The sequence below is a fragment of the Hippoglossus stenolepis genome, chromosome 23 (assembly GCF_022539355.2).
Source record: "Hippoglossus stenolepis isolate QCI-W04-F060 chromosome 23, HSTE1.2, whole genome shotgun sequence".
Classification (NCBI taxonomy): Eukaryota; Metazoa; Chordata; class Actinopteri; order Pleuronectiformes; family Pleuronectidae; genus Hippoglossus; species Hippoglossus stenolepis.
This window is the reverse complement of record NC_061505.1, coordinates 1,829,322-1,853,273: the sequence shown is the minus strand read 5'-3', so window position 1 is coordinate 1,853,273 and position 23,952 is coordinate 1,829,322. Positions and strand designations below refer to the sequence as shown.

The following is a 23,952-nucleotide window of genomic DNA, read 5'->3' as shown; positions in this document are numbered from 1 at the left end:
GTTTGAACGCTGTCTCTAAATTTAGAGCCGCGTCGTGCAGATGCAGATAAACGTTGAGATCCTGTGAGACTCAGACAAACATCGGCTGCTCTCACCTTCTTGCTCGAAGTCACGGGGCCATACATTTATTTTCTCATGCATAATTTCTGCCGCTGAGATGCAGGAGAGGAGAGACGGGACGAGGTCGTAGTCACGCTAACGGACGTCGTGTGCATGGTTGGAGTCTGTTTCTGTATTTTACGACATTGCTGAAGGATTTTCAGTGTTTTTGTATATCCAAACGAACATGACAGAATATAAGGAGACCGTTCTCTCTGAAGTAAATCTCTTCAATTGGCTCGTTAAAGCCATGAAAGTATAAAAAAAAAGCCATCAATTCATTTTTTTGTTCTGGCTCCATTGACATCTTCTGACAGAGCTTCTCTTTTTGAGAAGAATAGTGAGAAAACCAGAAATTGTCCTTGGTCGTCTGGTGTTCGAGCAGAAAGTAGAATGTCCTCTGCTTAGATAACTTTTATGACCAAATTAGACATTTAACGAACGTCGCCACGTTTACCTTCGCCGCTCTGACTGAGGCCAAACGACCCTGAAAGGAATTTAACCACCTTTAACCATCACTTCAGCAGTTAAATGACCAAAATAGACTCCAATCAAGCTCCGATCCCCCCTTCCTCTCCCTGTCAAGATGGTGTACATAGAGAACAGCGTAGCCTACTTTCCATCCCCCCGCCCCCGCAGCAGAGAGCGTTCCCAGGGTAGCGGCGCTCTGCAGTGGCGCTGTCCTTGGTGCTGAATCCTGCTCTCTCCGCTTCACAGTCACGGCGCAGGAGCTGGCGGAGAAGCTGGTTTTTCTCTCCGACAGGGAGCAGATTTGATTTCATCACGCCAAGGACAACAACACACGCCGGCCTAAATATGGAGCTGCCTCTCTAGGTTTCCTCCAACCGTGGCGGCGTCTGCCTTTGCATCGGGAGCCTGGTAGATCAGATCCCTGTTTGGATTTGAACGCTTGACGAGGGATGACGTACGATTGGTTGTTTTTCCTCAAACACATTTTGTCTCCAGCTTCTTGTGAATACGTTTCTTCAAGGCACCTTTTTGCCTATAACAATGATGCCATCTAGTTAAAACCTCGGCACTTAAATAACCAATTATTCTCACACTGTACCTATAAACTCGTTAATTACTTGATTTGCATCAGATCAAGGGAACATGGACGTTTCACGGGAGGAGATATTCTTGTTTTCCTCTCTGAGCACTGCAAAGGAAGCTCACTGAGAAAACTCAAGGTCATTCATTGTGTATATTTAGCTCATTGTATTTTTATCCACACAACACTAATTTCAAAACACATCAGTGAAAACACAAACAGGCTTTTGAGACTGCTTCTCTCCTTCTGATTGCATAACCATGCAGCGTCGCCCCAAACTCAGGTCCTATGGAGATTCAGAACACATCTGACGTGTATGCTACCCTTTGAGAAGTGGGCGTGGCCTCTCGCACCCTGAAGGCCAGTTGAAAGCGTCACCTGACACATCACCTGCGGCTTCCACTAAACCACGATGATGGTACCTTAGTCTTTGTTTTGCAGTCGGTTTCACGCCACCTCCGTCGCCTCTGTTGGTTTTTCTCCAAGCAGGCAGGACATGATCTGGTTAGCTCTCATCTCTTTGTGGACCATGCACTGTCCTCCCTTCTCCGTGTGCCAGCGCCACCGTGGCCAGACGTGCGTTCACCATCAGCCTATCCGCCCTGATATGAGGGGTAGAGGAAATCTCTTTCCTCCGCCATACCCTTCCACCTTCCTCCCCTTGATCTCGTCTTCCCCATGCCATCCTCTCCCTCATGCAGCCCTGACTCAGCATCTAGCGTCATGCCAAACAGAAACCAACCTTCCCTGCTACACGTCACTGGAGGTCCTGGGTCGGAGCGAGAGGTTGGACGGGACACACCCACAACAGGCCAACCACAGTGACTTCTGGATGTCCGGGTTTCGAAACGCATAGATGATGGGGTTGATCACAGAGCAGCAGGTGGCGGGGAGGACCGTGGCGTAGGTGTATATCGCCGGGTAACTGGAGTCCGCCACGATGGAGTACATGGCAAACGGCAGCCAGCACGCCCCGAAGGCACACAGGATGGCCGACAGCGTGGAGACACCTTTGGTGGTGGAGATGGCCACAAACTGGTGCTGCACCGCAATCTGTTGCGCATGGCGAAAGGCAATCTTGCAAATTTGAAGGTAGAGCTGCATCATCAGGGCGAAAACCAGGAGGAAGGTGACGGCGAGCGCCACCGCGTTGATTTTGGTGACGGGCCTGCAGATGCTGCACGACGACTCGTCTTTCAAGCAGTTCCAGCCAAACGCCGGCAGCAAGCCAAGCGTGAGGGACAACACCCAGATCAAACCCACCAGCACGTAGGTGAAGGTGACCGTCCGCTCAGTGTGGTAAGTCAGGGCGTTGTAAAGCGACAGGTACCGGTCCACTGTGATGGCGAGAATGTTGAGGACGGACGCCGAAAAGGCCGAGATGAGCAGAGCGACTGACAACAGTGTCACGTATTCCAGCGAGTTGTCGACCAGATAGGTGAAGACAAAGTTCAAGATGAGGCCCAGGCCGGCCAGGAGATCTGCCACCGCCAGCGATCCAATCAAGATGAACATCGGAGCCCGGAGCGTCGGCGTGTAGAACAGCACGGCTATCACCAGAGCGTTCTCACAGGAGATGAGCGTCCCGGTCACGCAAAGCGCAACATCCCAGGGGCTGACTTCCTGGACAGCAACGGAAGTGGTCGCTGGCTGGAGATCGGGGGTCAGAGTTCGCACGACGGGCTCAGAGGAGGAGTTGGACGGGTCCTCGGCCAGGCTCCAGGAGGTGGAGGAGTCAAAGGGGTCGAGGGCGGAGGAGGAGTTGAGGCTGCTTCCGCCGCCGCTGCTCATGGCTGTCACTGCGGCCAGAGAGAGAATCATAGCTGGAGAAGGGAGAAAGAAGGAGGAGGAGAATGATGAAAGGGGGAGTAAGAGGGAAGGAATGATGGATAACAGAGGTGAAAGTAGGTGGAAGAGATCATGCGAGTGTGTGTTGACACAAAGGTCGTCATCGAGGGACGAGAGAAATGTGAGAGGACGGAAGATCAAACCAGAAAGAAGACAACAAATCAGAAAAAAGCAAAAGGAGGTCAAGGAGGAAAATGATGGGAGGAGGAGAAGTGGAAGAGGAGAGCGTGAGTAAAAGGAGGTGAAGGAAAACAAAACCGTGATGGAGGAGGAGAAAAGAGCGAAGAGGAAGATGTTAACGTCCGTCCCTTTTTGATAAAGGAGCAAAGGAGACATTCATTCACTCCTGCGTCTGCCCATTCATTCATTCACCAAAGCAAACATGCACTTGACCCCGATCACGCACGTCACAGCGGCTCCGACGCACAACGCTGACACTGATTAACACACAAAGACCAGAAAGGGCTCCGAATATAAATAGTAACGTTCCCTCCGTTTTTGTCTTGAAAGCATCGTGACAGACGGAGCAGCCTAAAATACACGACAGATAAATAAGGTAAAAATAGAGAAGCGTAAATTTGGTGCGTTCCTACCGAGAAGATGCCAGAACCAGAAGAACGGCTCCAACCTCCTCCCAGTCAAAACCATCATCAAGAAATTCTATTTTTAGAGCATCTCTAAAAATGGTGCATGACGTCCTGGGGCATGGCGGCGGCGGCGGTAGCTGCTGTCCTATTCACCGGTGGCGCGTGCACGGACCAGTCATTGCTGCGTGCGTTTCTGCGTGTGCGCCCGCGTTTATTAGAACTTCGTTAATACGCATCCACATTTGCTCCCGCGTGCACGCGGACGATCAGAAAATCCAGCACGAGGCTAATTTTAGCTCAGCCAGCTCGAGCTGCCAGCACGCGCGCGCCAAAAGGAATGTGGAGCTCCATTCATAAAAAAAATAAAAAAAACTCCCATCTCTCACACCTCCCACCTCAACACCCCCCTCCCCCCCACCGCCCCCTTTTTTTTTCCCTCTATCTCCCTCTTCTCTCGTTCATGCATGCTCGTGCGCACACGCACGCGCACACGCCGTCAATGACTGCAAGCAGCCGGGGGAAGGTCACCAGCAGCGGTCCCGCAGCTGAGGGGGGGCACATCGCTGCGGAACCGGCTTCAGTCCCGATCCCGCAACCACATCACGCCCCCCACCCCCATTTTTTTTTTTATGTCACGAACTGTTCAGAGTGTGTGCGCGTGTGTGTGTTTGTGTGCTGTGTGTGTGTGTGTAGCAGAACAATAAACAGCTTGTTCAGTTTCATTCATCTGCAGCAGTGCGGTCCCTGATCCGGCGCGTGAGAGACAGAGAGGGGGGACTGGGAGAAGGAGGGATGGAGGGATGAAGGAGGACCACGCCACACAGATGGAAATAAAAGAAGAGAGAGAATTACCAGCTCCTTGTCGTCTTCTTCCTCCTGCAGGGAATGTTCTCCGTTATCCTCCACTTTTTAAATGAGAGAGTGAATCTTTATATTTTCTTCTGCTGCGGGTTTCCCCCCCCTCTCTCTCTCTCTCTCTCTCTCCTCTCTCTCTCTCTCTCTCTTCTCTTTTCTCCCCCAGTCAGCAGCGCGCGCTACATCCCCCGGTTGGCATGGTTATCATCCTTCTGTCGGCGGCTCCGTCCTCGCGCTGCACATCCTCAGCCGCTCATTGGACGCGCGTGTCATTCTCCCGGCGTGACGTCACAAAGTCTCCGCTCCTCCGGTTCCCGTCATCGCGGCCGGTGTGTGAATCACGGGAGGAGTTAAGGAGGAGTGTATTTATTATAGATAAGATATTTATTTAATACATGTATACGGATACAGTAATACAAACAATAAAGGTCTGTAAATATAAATAGTTCTTATTTAGTTTTTCCATTTATTTGTATTTACATACCTATATAGTTTGTTATATAGGTCTACACATTATATATACATATTTACATGACTTAAACTATAGTTTTTATTAATGTATATATTGTGTATATATACATTATATATCTAAATATAAATATACATTACTCAAACAATATATATTTGTATCTATATTTTGAAATCTCTTATGATTGTTATTGTAGTGCTCAGGTGTAAGTAGTGTATTGGGCTGAAAATAGCACCACACACACACACACACACACACACACACTCACACTCACACTCACAGAGACGCACAAGGTCGCAGGACTACACACACACAAGGGGACAGAGCTTTCAGAGTATAGAGCGTGACAGCGTCTTTAAAAGCTTCATCTTGAAAGAGAGTTTGTGTGTGTGTGTGTGTGTGTGTGTGTGTGTGTGTGTGTGTGTGTGTGTGACCAGCTATATGGTCAGCATTGTGTTTATACAATCTCGCTGCACTGCTGGGTATCACACTGCATCACACCACACACACACACACACACACACACACACACATACACATAGGCCCCACATCTGTCGCCATGCATGAAGACAGAGCGGCTGTACGGATCAGAACACCAGCGCTGTTCATCATCATCATCATCGTCTGTGCTCTCTGTGGAACTGCACGAGGCTGAAGTTATAATGATTAATTAATTTGTTGTCTGATAAGATTCCAAATTAATCCTCAGAACTCTATAAAACAAAGATAATCACATGTAAAAAACGAGTCCCAAGTGGAAATGACAGTGATGATATCGGAAATTAGCCAAAGTTGATTAAAATGGCACTTTTTCATTTCGTTATTGTAATTTTCCAGAAAGCCGGATGGTGATGGTGTAATAGAAATAATATATTGTTTATATACATGTGAGCAGAATACACCTATTATCAGACATTTCTACTTTTAAATGATAATCCTCCCAAAATACAATCTACAAGCTTTTATACTTAATTATGATTTATAATTTAGCAATAAGAAAATATATAGAACTCATGAATTCAGCATGATTGTTTTTTCCCGTGACGTTTTGCTCTGGTGACGCTGGGATTGCAGTATTTGTCGTAATGAAACCAGTGTTGTGAATCAGACCCTGACTCGTCAGTTCATCATCGTGTTGCGTCATTGAAACACCTCCACACGCCGAAGTTTGATTACTACATGAATGTAAACTTTACACACATTAAGATATTCAGACTCTAATGATGTGATACGATCCGGCACAGTCCTGGATGTGTTTTATTTTTTTACTTCCCGCTGAATGTGTGCGTGACAGCAGCTGTGATCCACCTCCTCTTGTGTGTAAAAGGACGAACACACGTTTCTCTCTCTCCGCAGCTCCGTTACATCATCACACCTTCAGAGCAGGAAACTCCCGAGTCGGCCCACGCCCCCCTCGCTCTGCTCCGCCAGCCCTTCTCGTTCCTTTGTCTCATTTTCTTTATCTCCTTTATTTTATTCATTGTTAAAGCCCACGAGCCAAAAAGGATAAATGGAAGAAGGACAGAAAGTTGAAGCATCTTTCCTCCGTTTCTTGTACTGTGGACGATGTGTGAATCACACCACATGAGGAGAATACAGATGAAATGCCTGTGAGCGCGCGTGCGTTTCCATTGACGCCCTCTCCGTGTCCAACTTCATTCATCTTTCCAGCAAAGCACCATGGGTAATTGGGAGCCGTTACATCATCTTGCTGTGTTTGGTATGCTTTGTGGCAGAAAGCTGGCCCGTCGCACTTGTCTCTCTCTCGTTCTCTGTCTCCATCTGACTCTACTTCTACTACTACACAAACACACAGACACACACACACTGCTCTTCTTCATACAGCGACGACAACGCACGCCAAAGTCAAACTGTATTACATCACTTCCAACACGAGCCTCGGTTCTCTCGCCTCCTCCGTGGTGAAAGTCACTGGAGGACAAACGTTTCACATTGAGGAGACGCCGTTGTGTAACGACCTCATATTTAGGGCAGTGGTGCGTGCGTTACGCTTCCCGTCCTATAGACGATGTCATGATGCGCCGTTGTTTAACATCTGATTCCTCGTGCAGGAAACAAATGTGTTAGAAATAAATGAAGAAATCTTATAGAAAACGGGATATCTGAGTTGCTGCTGGGTTTAATCCCCACATGCACATCGGCTGGGAACATCGCAGCAGTGACAGTGGATGACTAATACGACTCCCACCTTCGCACCCCCTCCCTCCTCTCCCTCAACACTCAAACACACACCCACTCACACACTCCAGCTCCAAACAACCACCGGGTTTCCCTTGAGTAAGATGCTCAAAAGAAAATCCACCTACGAAGGCTCACATCGATGTTTACTGTTACTCATTGTTTGCACTGTACAGTGAAAACGAGCGGTGCACTAATACCAGGACGTATAGATGGATATACTGTTATATGTTATATATCCCAGCGCTGGAAAGGTTATTGTGCTGCTGATTTGCTGGATGCGGTGACGTAATGGCCGAACTACGTTGTGATTCTGTGCTTGTGCTGAGTTTGGTTAGTTGTGGACTTTCTTTTCCCCGAACTCCCCTGAGCAGAGTCTCTGGCTCTTTTGAATCTTAATCCTGTTCGCCAGCTACTTGCTAATTTTGTCCGCACCCAGAGAGACGGCATACCACCGCCAAGCTGAGATCAGATAAATGTTAATTTCCTGTTTGTAGATATTGGCACTAGACGTTTGCCTATTTTCCTCCTGGAGATTATTTCTTGAGAAACTGCTCGATCTCACAAAATCACTCTAAATCCTGGATCTGCTCCAAAAGTTAACGGGTTCGTCCTTTGCTCCAAACACCACCTCCTTCCACCAAGTCACAAGAAAATCTGATTTGCGTAACACACAACAGCAGTGAAAACATGGCGTCCGTGGCGGAGGTAACGGCAGAGAGCTGTGAGAGTGAACCAAACAGGAAGTAGAATCCAAACAACGAGCTGAAAGGAGTTAAAACGCTGTAGAGTTGATGATTCTCTGCAGGTTGTCCCTCTGAGCGGCTAAAGAAGTTTTAAATTTACACGATTAGGTCCCAAATCTTCACCAAAATAGATTAAATTAATAAACATGTCTTTGAAAGTTTTAAACTGCAGCATCACCAGACTAGTTTTAACAGAACTTGGTGCAGAGACGCATCTCGACGCGGGTCCTGGGTGACGCTGGTCTCGTCACACCGAGGGGATCCTGCATCATTCACAGGGTGCGGTTCTCCGTCTCTTCCCCGGAACACTGTTTCTTAAAGAGCCGAGTTTCAGATGGGATCACACGCTGAATCACCAGTGACGCTGCCGTCTCCCGGGCAGAGAGAGAGAGAGAAAGAAACATGCATTATTCAGTGCAGGATTAAGAGGAGGACACCGACTTTTCAGACGCACCAAATCCCTGCAGCGCTGTCGGGACGTGTGATCCGGTGGTTAGCGACGGCTCCGGGGAGCAATAACTCTGCTTTGATTAAAGGTCTCGGTGAAAGGTCGAGAGGGAGAGAGGGAGAGAGGGAGGCTGGGAGAGAGGCAGGGAGCAAATTGATGGACTACAGAGGCTTTGGTTGAGGGAAACGTAAAATGTCACCGTTCACTGTCGAAGTGGAGCCTGAAATGTGTGTGTGTGTGTGTGTGTGTGTGTGTGTGTGTGTGTGTGTGTGTGTGTGTGTGTGTGTGTGTGTGTGTGTGTGTGTGTGTGTGTGTGTGTGTGTGTGTGTGTGTGTGTGTGTGTGTGTGTGTGTGTGTGTTCTGGTGCTGATGAGTTGGACTGACTGTTCTCCAAAACTTTGAAAATACCGGTTTTATTACTTTTAACAACGTGACTGAGTGCAAAGCGAGTGTAAGACATTCCAAAAGCTTTTTACAGCATCAAATAACCAATCAAAACCAAAGTTAATGAGTTAACGAGCATAGTTATCGGTTAGAAAAACAATTCAGACGTTCTAGTTCCTGACAACGAGGAAGTGTATCTAATGCTCCAGAGGTGTGTGTGTTTGTGTTCGTACGCTACTTCCTGGTCACCACGCTGTCCTTCACCCCTCCACCATTAGGAGGCAGCGAAGCGGCAATCGATATATTAACCTTGTGTAATGTGACGAGTCGACAGTGAATCACGCCGGAGAAAAATATCCACGCACTTGACACGATGACTGTTTGTTACTTTAACCTTTTGAGCAGCTGCGATGAGCAACACGATCAATGGCTCCCGCTTTGATCTCCTCGTAGTATTTTCATTTCCTGCTCGCTGTAATCACCCTCATTTCATTGAGTAGGTATTTACTCAGGGTTCGTGTCCTACGTCAGAATCATTCCCACGAGAGCACGTGGGAATGATTCAGGGAGAAAGAGCTGATGTCAAAGAAAAGATCAGATCTTCACTGTTACAACTTTTAGTTTTTTCTATATTGTGATGTTCATCTTTACAACAATAAATGCCAATATTTTAGTTAAATTAATAAAACTGTTCATTACACGTATGGAAACCGAGGCATTTCACAAAAGTGACATTAAACCAAAGATTTACTGAACAAAATAAAACATCGACAGGTATCTTCATTAAAGTGAATATTATCTGCAGTGAATAGTCGAGGAGGAAAATAAGCAAAATGAAGCGTTTGACTGAATCCAGATGTGTCAGCGACAACTGCTGATGGACTGACACTGCCAGTTTCACCAGAGAGCTGCAACCATGAACACACAGACACACACACACACACACACAGACAGACAGACACACAGACACACACAGACACAGAAAACATGGCACAGCTTTATTTTGTCGAGGGGATTTAAGGATGTGAAGTCAAACAAGGGTCAGTGAGCAGAAACAAAGGAACTCACACAAAGCCCAGTGACATACTGTATGTTAACAGGCACACAAACACACACACACAAACACACACATCTTCTTGCCTAGAGGTACTACTATTCCAGTCAGTTCCCGTTGAGACAAATAGCATGATTGTGTGTGTGTGTGTGTGTGTGTGTGTGTGTGCCCTGTTGTGAGTGATGTGTCTGAAGGCGTCACCTGCAGAGAGCTGCAGTGGTGTTTTGTCACCAGCCGAGATGCTGCAAGGAACCATACAGTGTGTGTGTTTGTGTGTGTGTGTTTGTGTTTGATAGAGAGATACACAGCAGGACACACTGACAATAGGAAGGAGCTGAAAAAAGCCTGAGATATAAAACTGAGTTATAGAGAACGGTGTCGCTCTGGAGGGAGAAAAACTCCATCACAAGACAAATGGACGTCGAGGAACGAAACAGCACAAAGACGGACACAAACAGAGGTAAACAGAGGAGGAGGGACCTATAAATAAAAGTGAGTGCATCCGTGTTTACAGAGCGGTTGTGTAACCGGGACAGGACTCGGCTCTCGGAGGCTGCAGCCACACTACGAGGGTTTACTTTGAAAATGCTTTGTGTTGTTTACGCCGTCCGCAGCGTTCTGGGGTGTTTTGAGAACAGCTTGAAAACAACGTGGAGCCCATTTTAGTTTGAGAACTGCGTTTTAGAATGAACGGGACAAACATTTGTTGCATTCGCTTCCTGATTGGTTCTCATAAGTCTCTAAATACAAATGGCAGAGGGCGATAACCAGCAGGGGGCGACTCCACTGGTTGTTTCTACAGAAGTCTTTGAGTAAATGACTCTACTTCTCACTTTATTACGTCAGGAAAAGTTTTCCCGAAGAAGTTTATGTCTCAATCTCTAGTTTCAAGTCTTCTCCAATACAGCTGATCTAGTAGATTCTGATCATTTGGACGTCCCAGTGGGTCGATCACCATCAGTTCATGGAAAGCGTTGCCAACACTTCCCGTCAGAAGAGAAATCCCTGCTCCTACTTTCCACCATCGTTCTTCTTCCTTCGTAGCATTTTCTGTAACCAAGCAACCGACTGCAGTCTGACAGTCTGCACGTGATATGTGCGTGTGTGTGCGTTTGCGTGTGTGTGCGTGTGTGTGTGTGGTGAAGATGCACTCAGACAGGCTGTTGACACAGTGAGCAGCTGTGGGTTAGAACCCCACTGAGACACACACACACACACACACACACGTCAGTCTTTATTACTGTTAACACTTGGACGTCAGGTGAAAATAGAGTCTTCCTCTTATTCATAGAATGAGCAGCTTTGACGCTGATGGACGAGGACAGTGTGCGTATGTGTCGTGTGCGCGTGTGTGTGTGTGTGTTTGTGTGTCTGTCTTCGTATCCCCTTCAAATTCAAAGTTGCGTGTCAGGTGACATTAATCCGTGTCGCCCGGTGTGCACATGCTCTGACATGGCTGTAGTTCGTCTGAAGTTAGACGACATGACAGCTCACTAAAGTGACGCTTGATTATCCGGATCGCCCCCTGGTGGTTGACTGTATTATAGCACATAAACCCAGCCTCCTCCATGTTAGCAGATCGGACGATAAATTCTTTGTAGAAACGCCTCCATTCCGCTCTGGTCATTCTTCTCTCCGTCCACATCTGACCTTTTTAAATTCAGAAAACACTCAACAGCTTCACGCGTCATCTATTAAATCAAATTGTTTGACAGAGGTCTCGTCAGATAGTTAACAGAATCAATTCCTTCAGATCTTTTTTTTTAAACTGTTAAATCAATTCCACCTCAAAAACCATTCATTCTGTTATTGGTTCATTTGGTTTCGTTTCAATCAGGGGATTTTTTTCTGTTTGCTGCTAATCAATGTTCCTGCAGCTGCTATTTATAGAGTCATCGATTCCCAAAGGTCAGACTCTGGTTCACTCTGATGCTTTTACACTGGGAACATATTGTAGTAACAGGTGGAGCATCACAGCACACAGACAGTTCTCTGAGTTTCGGGTGACAGGGGGTCTTTGCATCTAATTCTTTTCTTTAATATTATGACTATAAGAAGAAGACATTATGTTTAGGCCTGTTGGAGCCTGGTGGAGATATGTGCTAGTGCTGCTGCTTTGTGATTTACTTGATCGTCTAAAATCATTCACCTTATTCCACTTTATCGTGTGTTCTTCTGGATGCTCTTCAGTGAGAGTGACAGTTATCGCCCTCAACACAAAGCCCGACGCTGCGTCGCCTCGTCCTCAACAGACAACCGTCATGTTCTCAGTCATCGCCTTGACATCGGGGGAAACGGTTTCTGAAATAGTTTTTTTTTACATTTTGCCGTCTGACGCACTGCCACGGCCTCACACAGACACAGTGACGGGTTGGAACACACTGTCTCGTTGGAAGGTTCATGCACATTAAAGGGTCTGAAGCACTGGAGCTTCCCACTGAGTCTCACCACTACACAATGGATAATGCAGTGACAACAAATATCCTCCTGCAGCTGCTGTGACAGCTGCAGCGGTGTCGGCCTGAAGCCCGCGGACTTGGCTGCAATCGCACACACTGTGCTGACGCTGGAAACACAGCAAGAGGGAGCCTGCAATAAAGATATATAACATCCACATGGGTTTTCAGACAGAATACGACCTCAGGTTTCTCATTTACATACATCCTATTATTACGTCCACTTTTAAAAACCACCGATTGGCCAAGAGAGAAGTGAACACTGCTTTTTTCTGGGTATTTTTTTTAGAGATTTTCACTGATTTCACAGGGAAACATCGATTGTCACTCATGCAGATATAAGTTCATCCTATAAAGAAATGAACCTCAGCCAACAACATATGAACTGAAATATTAACCAACGATTCGTCAATAAATTCATCAATAAGTGGCCGAGGTCCAGGATCTGATCTTTTACATTTTGTTCCTCTCCACCTCTTCATCGCTCTCCCTGTATTACTGTGGCCCAGAGTGAGTGTGTGTCTGTGTGTAGGAAGGTGTGATCTCACACAGTTTTGCTGCTCTGTGTCACACATGCCTTTGTGCACCTACACACACACACACACACACTGTTAGAATAACAAAGCAGTAACTGCTTGCATAACAGACCAGCTGTTCCTGCGGTGGACGCTGTATCTGTTTTGCTTTAATTATCAGCTTCCTCACTCGGCTAATTGGTGTGTGTGATTGGTGGATGTTACACACACACACACACACCTACATGCACACTTTCCACGGTTAGATAACACAGATGCATCACATTTATTACACCTACTGCTGCTCACTCTGAGACATTAAAAGTATAATTTGAAGAGTTTCATCGAGCAGCGCGTCGTTCTGCTTTACAGATTCAGCCCCAGACAGAGAGCGACTTCACGCAGCGGATGTTTTTGACAATCTTCCGTTCAGAGATTTAATTTTGTGGCTGTTAAAAATATTCAAGGTGTGTGTTTGAGGGATTTCCAGCTTCTCCACCGGATGATTCACCGTCTGCTCGTTCAAACAGAAACACGCGCCTGCTCACAAATCTGACAGCCGCCATCTAACTGCAGGAAACATAAGGAGGTTTGAGGTGTGAAGTCACGGTGACTCAGATGTCGAACCGTCTTCTGTCTTGTTTTTTGTACGAGTTTCTATCAACGACTGACAACGACAAATACTGGTGTTTTGTACTTTTTACAGTTGCAGACAAGTTTTTGAAGTCACAGACAAAAGCCCCAGATCAGATCCAAACCGTCAGTCGATCGTCAGTCGTCGTGTGAACTCTGCAAAGACGTGATTAGAGAAACTCGCTGGTTCAGGCTTTCTCTTCGTTTTAACTGTGACGCGTTTCCCTGCATTCAAATGTTCACTCTCCCGGCTTCACTGAGGTTGTGTTGCTCTGCGGCAGCGACGTGGTTCGGTCCTTAATTCAAATCCACGCGTCCTCCAAGATTTAGTGAAGTGCCCTTTCACCTGATACTTAAAACCCCAGAGCTCCAGCAGCGACCCACAGGCTTCACTTGGCTGAGTACGGAAGGAGAGGGAAGAATGTCACAGTGTTATTAACTCTCCTTCTTTTACAGAATACAAATCATCATGTGCAGTGTGTCACTGAAGTTTGCTTCTGTGTCGTCCAATTTGAAAAGTAACTGGAAATGCAATTTGTATTCGCAAACAGGTTTGGACCCTTGCAGCTAATTTTCAACGTCCGTAATCTAAGTTCCATCACAAAACTTTCTGTTATGCTTCATAATAACATAAAACATTATGTTATTACGTACTTTTAGTTTGTTCTCATCACACTGATGTTCATTCAGGTGTCTCTGATAAGTTTACGCTGATTCTCTATGTATTTAGTTTCCATAATGTCTTTTTTTTATGCTTCTCTTACAACCTCAACTTTCAGGTGTGCTCTCGCCAGCAGTGACGGACAGATAGTGATGGTGTGTGTCTGTTTGTGTGTGTGTGTTTGTGTGAAGGCTCCGGTTGTGTGTTTGCAGCGGGACGTGTTGCTGTGCTCTCTGAGGTTTTCCCGCTCACTGGGTCTTGTGTTCACATGGAAACCAACATGGTGGAGAGCCGCGGCCAATCACACGCACAATGGCCTCTTTGTGTTTCCACTTGTGCCGCGGACGAATCACGGTCATCTCTGCTCTCTGATTTTTCTCTTTCTTTTGTGCCGCCGCTCGGGTTATTGATTTATAAATTGCGCCTCGACACGATCACGCCGGCGGCCGCGCACTCACATAATTCGCCCGTAATGTTCAGGCGAAGCTGTTATAGTTTGACGTGCACTGACGTCTGGCGCTTGATGCTCAGCACGTTCAAAGCAGGTCGGCTGCATTAGGCCCGACTTTAAATGGCAGATGACTCAAATGTTCCTGATCTATGTATTGTACGGAGATATTTATAGCTTCAATAGATCCCAGAGGGAGGGGGGGGGGCACTCTCCTGTTTTCCTCTTCTTTCTGTCTCTGTTTACATCCGTTTGTTTTTTTACTCTATTTCTTTTTACAGTGGCTTTTTTATGTTTGTGTCATTGAGGCGGAGAAACCGACAGCAGGAGACTCCATCAAGAACAGAAACATTATTCACACATTCGTTAATCGGCTTTGAAGGTTGTTTAAATGTTTGTTTTTTTAAAGCCAGTGCACAGAAAAAACGGATATTGAGACATTTACACTTCCCAATAAAGACCAAATTAAATGAGGAAGTGATATGAAGTGAAGGCAGCTGAGCAGCGATCAAATAAACTTTGAGTTGATTCTGTTTTGTCATCTGATGAGTTGAAGCTAAAGACTCGACTACACCCCCTCAAGTCCCATAGCCACGTACGAATTAAAAAAAATGTAACGACCTCACTATAAAATCACTGTTTTGCAGATAAAGTATTTTTGAAATGACATAATTTTAGATTTTGTTTTCTCCCATTTAAAGATGTAAAGTAACCAGCGTGTCTCAAAGCAGCTCTAATGATACAGTGACAATGGAATTGATGAAATTAACTGGTTCCTTCATTTGCTCCATTCAAACAGAAACGTCAGACGCACACGTCTACAAATGTCAAGTACAGGTGGACGCAGGTGATGACGACAGGATGGACACATGTCGGACAACGTTCTTTAGTCCCTGAATAACAACGTGAAACCAAAATGGATCAAATGGAAACAAAGACACGAGGCTTGGTTCAGACTCTCAGGTGTGAAAACTGTATCTTTAAAGGAAAACAGCTTTTAGAGGTTGAATGTCAGATCTCTGTCTCTCTCTCTCTCTCTCTTTATCTTTCTCTCTCTCTCTCTCTCTCTCTCTCTCTCTCTCTTTATCTCTGTCTCTCTCTCTCTCTCTCTCTCTCTCTCTTTATCTCTCTCTCTGTCTCTCTCTCTCTCTCTCTCTCTTTTCCTACGCTGCCGCTCTACATCTCTCTTTTCCCGACCCTCCTCCCGTCCCTCACCTCATTAGCGTTTCCCAGTGATTAGCCCGTATCACTGATCAAAGGGGGAAATCGCAGACTTCACTTAATAATTGATGCTGTCAAACAGCTTATCATTTGACTTCACCCCCGATTATCCCGCCGCCACGAACCGGTCACCGTCTTCTTCCTCCTTCATCATCTCCCTCTCGCTCTCTCTTTTTATTTTTTTAATTGCCTGCTCAGTCTGCGGCTGCACTCTCCAGGATCTGGATGTTTTTTTTAATGGTGGAATTAATCACTAGGTGGCAGCATAGCAGCACACGGTGCATACATTGACAGATTGTACACAGCAGATGAACTGCACTGCATCTTGTGGCCTGCTAATGGCTCAGCACACAGTATTGAGTGTGACAAGGCTGATCCCGGATAAGTGGCCATGTGGAATAACTGCAGCATCTTTTCATCCATCCCCCTCAGATCCTCTCATTGCTCGATCAATGGGCGGAGGGTCGATGGCGGATCAATTGAAATAATGTTCCCCTGACCCATTAGCGACCTTTTACGACCTTTTAAAAGCATGTTGGTGCTTGGCCGAGTCTGTTAACCTTCAGCGTCTCGCGGTCGACGAGGAGCTCGGCTCCAAAACAATTAAGAGACGAGTGTGAGGAGGGAAACAAAAACCTCCTGTGGTGTTTTTAAAATCCTCAAACATAAAAAAAACAACTTTATTCTCCCCGGTGCTGTAATAGACAGAACTCAACACATGTGTTCCACGTCTACACTGTTTACATCACTGCCATGAAGCAGACTGAGGCTAACATGTCAGGGTCCACTAGGAGAAATGGTTAAATAATGCTTATAAGTTAAATTTTAAGTACATCTTCTGCTTGACGACATTATTTGGGATGATATCTGGTTGAATCCCTTATTATACAATGTACAATTCTTTTTATATCATATCATTAGGATCCCAGTGTCTCTCACAGTTGTCTCAGAGACAAACCTTTGCTTTATTCAGTTTCACGTGGACTAAGTTTGACTTTTTGCTTGTTCGGTCCAAAGCTCTTTGACCAGAATCCTGAACAGAAGGATCCAGGAGCAGTAACCACTGTGTTTTGGGAGTTTGTTATATTTGGGCTCGTTAACAGTGTGCAGCTAATGGACCTGAAGAGATTAACTTGTGCGCTGATGGATATAATGAGTTTGAGGCTGCTACAGTATGTGACGTCTGCGGGAGCTTTTTAAATGGCTCATTTTCAAAACTCAGGTTTATTTTAGGATGTGATGTAAGATCCACTGGGGCTGTTTTAGACCATGTGTGTGTGTGTGGGAGCCCAGTTCGCTTGTGGGTGGTGAGGAGATGAATGGCAGAGGAATCAGGAATCTCACCTCAGCCACAGAATTGGTTTCATGAAAGCAGACGGGCTTCCCTCGCGATGTAGAAGAGGCTTTAATTGACATTTCTAACGTATAGATGACGGAGTGATGAACCGATAGAGAATCATCGACTGTGTTTAAAGATGGACGACGTCAGACATCAGTGTGATAAGATGTCATCAGTGTGAGGCGGGGTTTGTGGTCTATACTGCCGCCAGCCACCAGGGGGTGATGGAGATATTTTGGCTTCACTTTTGGGTGAAGCGTCGTCGTCCATCTTTGTTTACAGGCTCTGACCTGAATATGCAGCTTCCCTCGGTACTTTAAAAGTTCAGATATTGAGGAGGGATAAAAACGACGGAGCTAAAAGAGCATGAATATCGGACCCACAATCCAACGCTCGCTCCGAATGAATGCTAACGTTGCTGGATGTGTATATAACCAACTATTTCCTAACACGTAAACAATTTCCCCATCTTTCCACTGGAAAGATGACATGCCGATGTAATCCTTACAATTTGTTTCCACTGCCGCTAAATTCCTGTTAATCTGTGCGATTACTATATGAATATTAATTCCAGCGGCTTGCCAGCTTAGCTTTGCATACATGTGTTGTTTTTGTACGTTGAATTTAGCTTGGATTAAACGAACAAGGTTGTATTTATGTATTTACGAGCTGTGGGGGGTGTTTAGGTTAGATCCTGGAGCCTCTGGGTCATTCAGCTGCAGACAGGAGAGCGATGTCAATCTCCTCATCTTGGCAGGAAAATGACCGAGGGTACAGTGTTTCCCAAAACTATTTCTTTAACACGTCACATAAGGGACTAATTAAACAAAGAAAAAACTGTTTATTAAAACATAAACGCAGCCAAAATCCAGTGTAAATCGAAAAAGTAGAAAATCAACCATCCGACGAAACTGCAAACGGCTGAAATATTAAATTGATGAATACCAGCAGAGGCACTTCCTGCGGTGTGCAAGCCGCCGATTATCAGAGAGATAAATGCAGGGCTGCGAAGACGAGCGCTGGGGAGAGATTAGCCCCGGATGTGCGGCGGCGGCGGCGGCATGCTTCTGTTTGCATGATAATAACGCCGGTGCTGTAATTTGCCCTCAGTTTGATACGTAACACAGAGCTGTTAATTATCTCTCTGTTGCTCATTGCTCGGCTCTGATTGCTGCTCCCGCTGTGCGGCGCTTGGATGGGGAGGAGAGGAAATTTGACAACCTGTAAGCATCTCCCCAGGAGAGCTTGTGTGTGTGTGTGTGTGCGTGTGCGTGTGTGTGTGTGTGTGTGTGGGAGACGGAGAGAGAGCTTCACTCGTTGTTATTCCTCTTTTCTGCTTTTGTCCTTTACTTTCCTTCCCTCCCACGTAGATTACAAGCCCTTGGCGTGTCGATGAGAACAAAAACACACAACTAGCGCTCGGCTTATCTCATCTGTGTCTATTTGACAGAAGATTAATGTGATATTATGGTATTTGCATTCATCGTCTGAGCAATTTTTCATGTGCAAAAATGTAAATTCTATCCAATGTGAGGATTTGCTGTGTTTCTCTACTGCAAAGGGATATTTGCAAAACGCTGCATCTGAGGACATCAGGGGAAATGTGATGGACGTTTCTGATTTCAGCTTTATGATATTTCATCATTGATTGCACGTGTTAAAGCTGTGACGCCCGTGAGCTGCAGCGCGACATGTGATCTTTACAAAGCAGTCTTTCATTCATATGTATTCTTTGCCCTTGGTCGTCTTCGTCTCTCCATCCTTTCGCCCTTCCTTCTCACCGTTGTCAAGGGCAACCGGAGGAAAGAGCTGAATACAGTAACACGATCACCTGATCAGCAGGGGAATCCAGCAGGTGTGTGTGTGTGTGTGTGTGTGCGTGTGTGTGTGCTCACTTGTTACTGTGCATGTCTGTGTTTTCCACGACACTGACCGACAATTAAACAGAAACACACACAAGTACAGGACACACACACAGTGTAAATTAAATAACTGTTGGCAGGCTCACTGCTAATTCAGCATGAATAGTTGATTAACTGTAAACACATTACTATGGCACCAGTGTTTGTGTGTGTGTGTGTGTGTGTGTGTGTCTGCCCTTGTATTCTGTTAGTGTGTTGCACAGATATCAGTGTGTAGGATTTGTGAGTTTGCTCAAAGCTGCAGTTTGATGAGTGAGAAGTTTCCCCAGCGAGTCTGGACAGAGGATGTGTTGCTGCCTGCAGGAGGAATGTTGTGTCTCCAGGTCTGATCCAGGAACAGAGACTTTTACCCTAATTGCAGTTTATGTCTCCAGTTTGGATTCTGCTCAGATGACGTGCGAGTTTTTCCTTCAGCGATTCTTTCGCTTGTAGGATTTCACAGAAAGCCAGTGAGTTCGAATCATGGGATGCTGGGTTTAAATATATCCTGAGATCTACACGTTCTGTTCTGAAGGTTCAGGATGAGGATCCAGGATTTATTTCACTTTCTTTAACATTGCAAGACGGATCGTTATTCGACATTTTCAGACAAATTCAGAATTATGAATCAGATATCATGAGTTTGTGCAGCTTGGTTGAATTTATTGACAGTTGGTCCTTGGTGGAGGTTTGAGCTCTTCTGAAACCTTCTCCCACTGAGCTCCTGACAACATCAAGGCTCTGCACAGTAGATGTGTGTGGTGTTGCAAGTATTGATCTGCAAAGTTAAAAATCAATTAATATCACATTAAGGCGTTTCCTTTCATTGAAGCCGGCAGACTGACTGTCTGCACAGCGGGTTTAAAAGCTCTGCATCTGACCGGAACAGTGAGTTTGTTGTTATTATATATTATTATCCGTCTGCTGTGTAGAGACTGACGAGCACGGGAAGAAGGAATTCATATTTTGAAGACTCGTTGGGATTCACAGTTAACACGAAGATCATCATCATCATTTTCACAATAATAAAAGTGAAATAAATCCAAGATCCCTGATCCAGATTAAACTTAACGAGTTCTTCCTTGACCCATTCCACATCCGTCCACCGGGGTCGAGGTGATCCATCCCATAGTTGTTGACTGTTCCTGATAACAAACAAACAAACAAACAGACAGAAACAATCCATTAGGACGTTTTGTTTTTTTACATCAAGATCCATTCATCATTCCCCGAACAATTCTTGAAAATACAAAATACTAGTTAACTCCTTTTAAGTTGCGTAAAGATGCTGGCTAACTAAACTTAACTAACTTTCTGACCCGTAACGTCCTTTTAAAGTTTGGTGGTAATCTGTGGAGAATAGTTTTTAGTGGCGGTAATAACATTGTAATCGCGGTTATTATCGGTAGCAGCCGATATGTTGATGATATCGTCCATGATGCCTTCACTGCCTTTTGTTTTTTTCAACATCTGTGGGGGGGGGTGGGGTGCGTGCGTGTTAATTGCTGCCGCCTCGTGTGCGTTATTGTTATTGTTCGGCCAGTGTCTGCCTCGTGCTCGCGCATGCGTGGCGTGCGCGCGCCGTTTGCTCTCCGTTTAACCTCAGAGCAGCGTCTCTCTCTCTCTCTCACGCACGTCTCTCTCTCTCTCTCTCTCTCTCTCTCTCTCTCTCTCTCTCTCTCTCCATCCTCCCCTCCTCTTCCTACCTGATTCAGATCCGCTCCGACGCGATGCGCACGACCGCGTCTCCCTCTGCGAGCCGAGCACCAGCGCCACCAGCCCCGGTCAGACCCGCACGCTCCTCCCGCTGCTCCTCCTGCTGCTCCTGCCCCCGCTGCTCCTCCCGCCGCTGACCGACCGGCGAGCAGCACGCGACCGCGCCGGCCGAGGAGCGACCCAGGCCGGGCAACAGGAGCGGGAGACACCGCCGCTGGGGGAGCGAGGAGGAGGAAGGAGAGACGGAGGAGGAAACTGACGAGTGGAGGTAAATAATATCCATATTTACCGACGCATGCACACGCACGCACGCACGCACGCACACGGTGTGTCTGTGCAGAGGAGGTGGCCGTGCACGTCTGTGATGGACGTTGCCCTTTCGCGAACACGCACGCGTTTAAATTGAATATTGGCATTTGTGTTTCTTATTCTGTCTGTGCGTGATGTGCGTGGAGCGGCGGGGAGCAGCGGCGATGTGCACGGACTGAATCCTGGAGCTGCATCCAATTCCGATGATTCATTCTTATTATGAAAATATTATTAAATTTCCCTGAAAGCTGCACAAACATATCGGAACAGGCTGGAAACGTGCACACACACGCACAGAGGTGGTGTGTGTGTGCAAGTTTGGGGCGTTCATGGAGTAGGATGCAGACAGGTTTCTGTAACGTGTTGCAATCAAGGAAACACACACACACACACACACACACACACACACATAGCCCTACATATATATAGAGAGAGATATTTATCACGTGCACTTTTTTGGGTGCGTTCCAGCCTCATCTTCATCTTCATCGTTATACTCGTGGTTGTCCTTGTCATCATCGTCTCAAAGTGTTGTGTGTTCATGTTGTGTTGCTGTCTCACGAGACACTTTGTGATCTGACTTTTTAAAAGTGCTCTAGAAAAAAATTTAAGAAACGCTGACCGAGAAACGGGAGCTCCAGAGAAATGACAAATATTTGTAAGAGTTGAGAGATGTTTTTATTTTTTTTTAAAACCCAAACTCCATTGAGCTTTTCTCTCCCGATCAATAATTCATCCCTCCATCTTTTCCAGAGTTGGCCCTGGATCGGGAAGAGAGGACGAGACTCTCTCTCCTCCTCTGCTTGGTGAAGCGCTCGCCACACTTTTACCCCCTCCCTCCATCCCTCCTCCTCCTCCTCCTCCTCCTCCTCCTCTTCTTCTTCTTCAGCAAGTGCCAAACTTTTCCTCCATCTCCACCACCTTCCCTTTCTCCCTCTGCCCTTCGCCGTTGACTCGTCATGGCGTCCAAGCTGAACCCCAACGTCCTGTACGTGGCGGAGCCGAGGGAGTCGCTGGGGTCGCCCCAAGCCGACGCTGAGAGGACTCTTATCGTGAGTAGGCTCTTAAATCCTTCTCTGAACGACAGAGTGAAATGTGAAGCTGCAGCTGCGTCCGAATGCTCTGTCATGGGCCATCGCAGATTTTACCCTCTCTCTCTCTGCCGAGGCGTGGTATAGTTTTAACGACACGCCGTCTGAATATATCTGTGAAGAAAAGAGGAAGTGTGGTGGCAGTTTGCAGAGTTAATGCCCGTTCACACGCATGCAGGAGAAAGTTGCAGGTTAAAGTTCACTAAACTCCGCAGGGAGAAGGGCGGCCGCGGCTGCACTCCTGTGACCAGGCTCTCAAAGTCTTCTTTCTACCATCTTCTATGAAACTTGCATGTTAGTTGCACAACTTCTGCCCTGACAACGTAATTTGTAATTTGTCTGCAGCCTCGGAGGAATTTAAAAACTGTTTCTTTTAGATATTTTGAATTTGTGACCTTGGGTAAATATTGGTCCTCCGCATGTAAAGCCTCCACTTATTAGAGCACAATATAATATATAATTAAAGTCTTTTGTGAGAGTCAGTTTGAGCTTTGGGCCTCAGGAGTGTAACTGTTGAACTGGTTTTTCTATCCTACACCTTCCTGGTCCTGCAGCAAGTCTGAACACTTCTCGTCCTGTACACAGCACTTCTGGATTTTAAAGGTTAAGTTCCCTGAGGTTGCTGCAAAAACACATCATTTTATAAAGAACAGGTTTCGAAATAGTCACTACACGACAAGTTCTGTCAAAATAAAAATGGGGAATCCTCTTCGCTCACAGGAGGAGGACGTGAATCTCGAGAGACGCTACCTCCGTTACGAGGAGTTTGTCGTCAGCTCTGTCCGCTGGAGGTTAATTCTGTGTTTATACTCATCAGACATCAGGGAAAGTGCTGTTGAAGAAAAGTTTTCTTTCTTTCTTTCTGTTTCCTGTTCAACTTGATTTCAGCTGTTTATAAAAACTGTGTTTGCTCAATGCAAATACAGAGTGCCTGGAAATTAGAAGTCATTGTCCTGAGGCTGGTTTGAAAGTCAGGTTCATACGTAGTGGCTTTTTATACCTGTGCATTTTGATTTGGTTTCTGAGAGGTTTAGATAAGTTTCAGTTAATTTGCCCCTCAGGTGTTTTATGTTATTAATGTTTGACCAATATCCGACAAAAGCATCTGTATTTCTTCCTTTTTTACTTGTTGTCTTCAGTCTGGAGAAGCTGGGGAGGAGTCGTCGGACAGCGACGGGGAACAAGAAGAAACGTCCCACAAGCTGATCCGCAAAGTGTCCACCTCGGGACAAATACGGACCAAGGTAGGGAAGAAGAGAGTGTGTGTGTGTCTGGAGGTGGGATTATGACCTCGCTGCTGTTTTATCCATTCATCCCAGTGTTCCCAGTGGGCGAAGAGCTTTGGGAATATTGTGTTTAACGCTGGAAAAGTCAGGAAACTGGGAACTCTTGTCGAAGATCGTGCGTTTTCCAGCTATTTGAGAAAGTTGCACCTTATTTTTAAAGTTTGTTTGTTTGGCTGAATACACATTAAAATAAGATTAATCTCAGATTAAAACTAATGTTATCAAACCAGGGAGGGATAACACTTTTCAGTTTAATGGGTTTAACTCGGGGAGATTTTCATCAGGGAACATCTGAGCTGCTCATTTGTTTAAGAGCTAATTTAAAATGGAAAAATCTCACCGAAGAATTGATGCGTGTGGATCCAGAGCCGTTTGAAGGACGCCTGCTTTATTAACACGCACACACACAAACACACACACACACACACGCACACGACCTTGAACTCCTCAGCTGTTGCCTTCATGCATCAGCCCACTGGAGCATCTTTCACTTCGTCTGTCTTTTCTTAAATCAAACTCTCGTCTCGAGGCGGCTGACTTCCTGCTCAGGCCTCGTCCACTTCCTGTCTGCGTTCTTCTCATCGAGTCATATTCAGATCTCAGATGTAATAGCGCAGTAACAGCTTCCGCTCCGGT

The 23,952-nt window shown here is 46.1% G+C and overlaps 2 protein-coding genes and 1 long non-coding RNA gene across 4 annotated transcripts in view; 1 reads left to right on the top strand and 2 right to left on the bottom strand.

Annotated features, from left to right (window-relative positions):
- Positions 1-755: 755 nt before the first annotated feature.
- On the bottom strand, positions 756-4,625 carry gpr185b (G protein-coupled receptor 185 b). Its single transcript, XM_035149190.2, has 2 exons — positions 4,438-4,625; positions 756-2,973 (listed from the first exon to the last, which is right to left on the bottom strand). The coding sequence occupies exon 2, from the start codon at positions 2,969-2,971 to the stop codon at positions 1,901-1,903; it is 1,071 nt and encodes a 356-aa protein (XP_035005081.1). The 5' UTR covers positions 2,972-2,973; positions 4,438-4,625; the 3' UTR covers positions 756-1,900.
- A 14,924-nt stretch (positions 4,626-19,549) lies between these two features.
- LOC118102733 lies at positions 19,550-20,759 on the bottom strand. Of its 2 annotated transcripts, XR_004694741.1 has the most exons (3): positions 20,621-20,759; positions 19,987-20,059; positions 19,550-19,692 (listed from the first exon to the last, which is right to left on the bottom strand). It is a non-coding gene; the product is annotated as an uncharacterized LOC118102733 (long non-coding RNA). The 2 variants fall into 2 exon arrangements; XR_007032404.1 differs by having other exon boundaries at positions 19,550-20,059.
- Positions 20,760-21,851: 1,092 nt separating this feature from the next.
- The window catches only part of si:dkey-172j4.3 (diacylglycerol kinase eta), a 41,971-nt gene continuing 39,870 nt past the window's right edge, over positions 21,852-23,952 (top strand). The window contains 2 exon segments of the mRNA XM_035149188.2: positions 21,852-21,991; positions 23,170-23,274. Of these exon segments, the coding sequence (XP_035005079.2) occupies positions 21,899-21,991; positions 23,170-23,274 (198 nt within the window). The 5' untranslated portion in view covers positions 21,852-21,898.